The 2,340-nt window shown below is 32.2% G+C and overlaps 1 protein-coding gene across 1 annotated transcript in view; it reads right to left on the bottom strand.

Moving 5' to 3' along the window:
* LOC119594532 (protein prune homolog 2-like) overlaps positions 1-2,340 on the bottom strand; it is a gene marked incomplete in the record, with an annotated part of 78,042 nt that continues 75,702 nt past the window's right edge. Inside the window, 3 exon segments of the mRNA XM_037943563.1 lie at positions 1-305; positions 521-564; positions 1,259-1,357. Coding sequence (XP_037799491.1) covers positions 525-564; positions 1,259-1,357 — 139 coding nt within the window.

The following is a 2,340-nucleotide window of genomic DNA, read 5'->3' as shown; positions in this document are numbered from 1 at the left end:
CAAATTTCACCGCTTGGTCAAATTATACATATACTGGAGTCTAACCGTACATATTACATGTCCCTTTTTTTTCATCACAGAACTTCTTACCAACACACTATTGTCAATCCACAACCAACAACAAAGGAATCATTTTCAAAGAGGGAATTCTATTGTACTATACACTATGTCCATACAGTCGCTTCTTCTAGGATGAAATCAATGCAGGTAACAGCTCTGGTTCCATCTTTACAGAGACTCGATACGTCTTCATTATGTCTAAGATTAAGGCCAAGATCCTTCTCGACCTTCCAAGTGTTGTCCATCTGTATATATATAAGCAAATCAAAGTATATGGTAAAAAATTACTTCTAATAAAGTTTAAGATGTTTAAATTCTTCTATTTCAGGAAAAAACACTATTTCCTTTCATTTACTGTATACCTGTTTTGCGTATTATCTCCAAAAGTTATAAATGATCTGAATAATAAAATAATATTCACAGTAAAAAAAATTTATACACTTATCAAAGCTTTACTCACATCTTCATGCCTTCTCTAACAAACTTTCGCGTATTTCATCATATCTGCAAAGGTGAAATTAGTGTTAAAATGTGTTACTCACCTCAATACTTTGTAACAAATAAGAAAAACAATTATCTGCTTTCAATGATTAACCAAGTTTTACATTTTGTAAATATAGTATCTACTTTATAAACAAAATATAGAATTTACATATTCTCATTTACACTCATTCATTTCTCTGGGACAATATTCTGACTTGAGATAAATGGTAACAGAGATATAATTTAAAAATCATTTCAGTTCATTTTATTATTAACATTTCAGTCATGATGATGCCAAGAGCAAACTGTCCCTTTTTTAAAGAAAAGTTGCTCACTAAAATTCCACTTTTTTCAAATAAACTAACAAAAAAAATCAAAACCTAAACTAAAAAAATATCAGCATTACCTCAACCACAGACTATATGCCTTTATAGTTGATTAAGAGTCACATATGAAAGACAATACGATATACCTCACAGTGTTTTGCAGAATTTTCATTTTATAACTGATCTTATATTCACTGAAAACAAGATTTATGTATGTCCCAGGCAATTCCTTTGGAAAGGCATTTTTTCTGAGGCAAGTAATAAAAATCCTCCAAAACATGAGAGGTAAAAAATTACTCTATTCTTCCCATCTCTATTAGCCTTTTTATTTTTCTTCCTTTTCCAGTATAAAGTGTTACATGCATTACACTTTTTTATCTGAAACTTACTGTTTCACTCGGTCAGGGATGCATACTTGGTCCATAGGGATAAGACTTGATAATTCTTTCAGGCTATTCACAAACCTGAGTTTCCTTGCGAACTTGGCACTGAAACAGAAGAATATAATAATATACCAATATAAGCAAATATATTTTTCAACCTACAAGCCATATATATATATATACATTTTTGTGAAGGTGTTTTTTATGGTGAGGAATATGTCTTAAAACAGATAGTAAATTAATGCCCTTATGATGAATATGTGTACTTCAAAGTGATAAACTCAAAATCAGTAATTATGCAAGAATAGCAGTAGAATAAAGAAAAAGAAATGATATTAGATAATATAAAAGACCATACTTAAAATCCTTATTGATGATAAAAGACATAACTCGAAAGGAGAAAGATTCTGAAACTACGAAGTATGAAGATTTTATACCACATTTTAATTTCAGACATCTATATAGCGTCAAAGTAATCTGATAGGTACTGAACTGACAAGGGAGATGGTTGGGTACCCATCCCACCATGTTCATTCAAACATTTGACAGTAAACAGCAAGAGGCATTTTTTTAACAGCTGGAAGTGACGTGGGAGCAAAATTCTATTTATCGAAGAATTAGCCTCCTATAATGATTCCTAATAAAATTATGGGTAAAAATGTGAATCAGCTAAATATGTCTTGGTAAGAGCAATACGATTTCTTGCTTGCTTTCTTTGCATCATAACCACTGGCTGCAACTAAGCTCATATCACAAGAACAGAAGAAATCCTTGCTTTACAGAAATTCAAGAAGAAAGACATACAAGGCTTTCCAGTGGGAGAGCTAAAAGTGTCCTCATTGGTGTGTAGGTGGACAGGGAGAGGGCGTTTGAGTGTCGAAGATAAAAATAAAAATAGAGTGGTTACAAAAGCCCCGAGGAAAAGAAATAGTATCAGGAATTCTAAGATCTGGATGTGAAGACCAGATTATGAGCCTTAGATGCTTGGTCATGAGGATCTGTTTTGCAAGAAAGAAATACTCCTCTCTTGTGAGATCTTTTATGAACATCTATAAACCAAACCCTCCATCTCAATCCCAGGAACTATT

This window comes from Penaeus monodon, chromosome 34 (assembly GCF_015228065.2).
Source record: "Penaeus monodon isolate SGIC_2016 chromosome 34, NSTDA_Pmon_1, whole genome shotgun sequence".
Taxonomy (NCBI): Eukaryota; Metazoa; Arthropoda; class Malacostraca; order Decapoda; family Penaeidae; genus Penaeus; species Penaeus monodon.
This window is presented reverse-complemented; position numbering and strand designations above follow the sequence as displayed.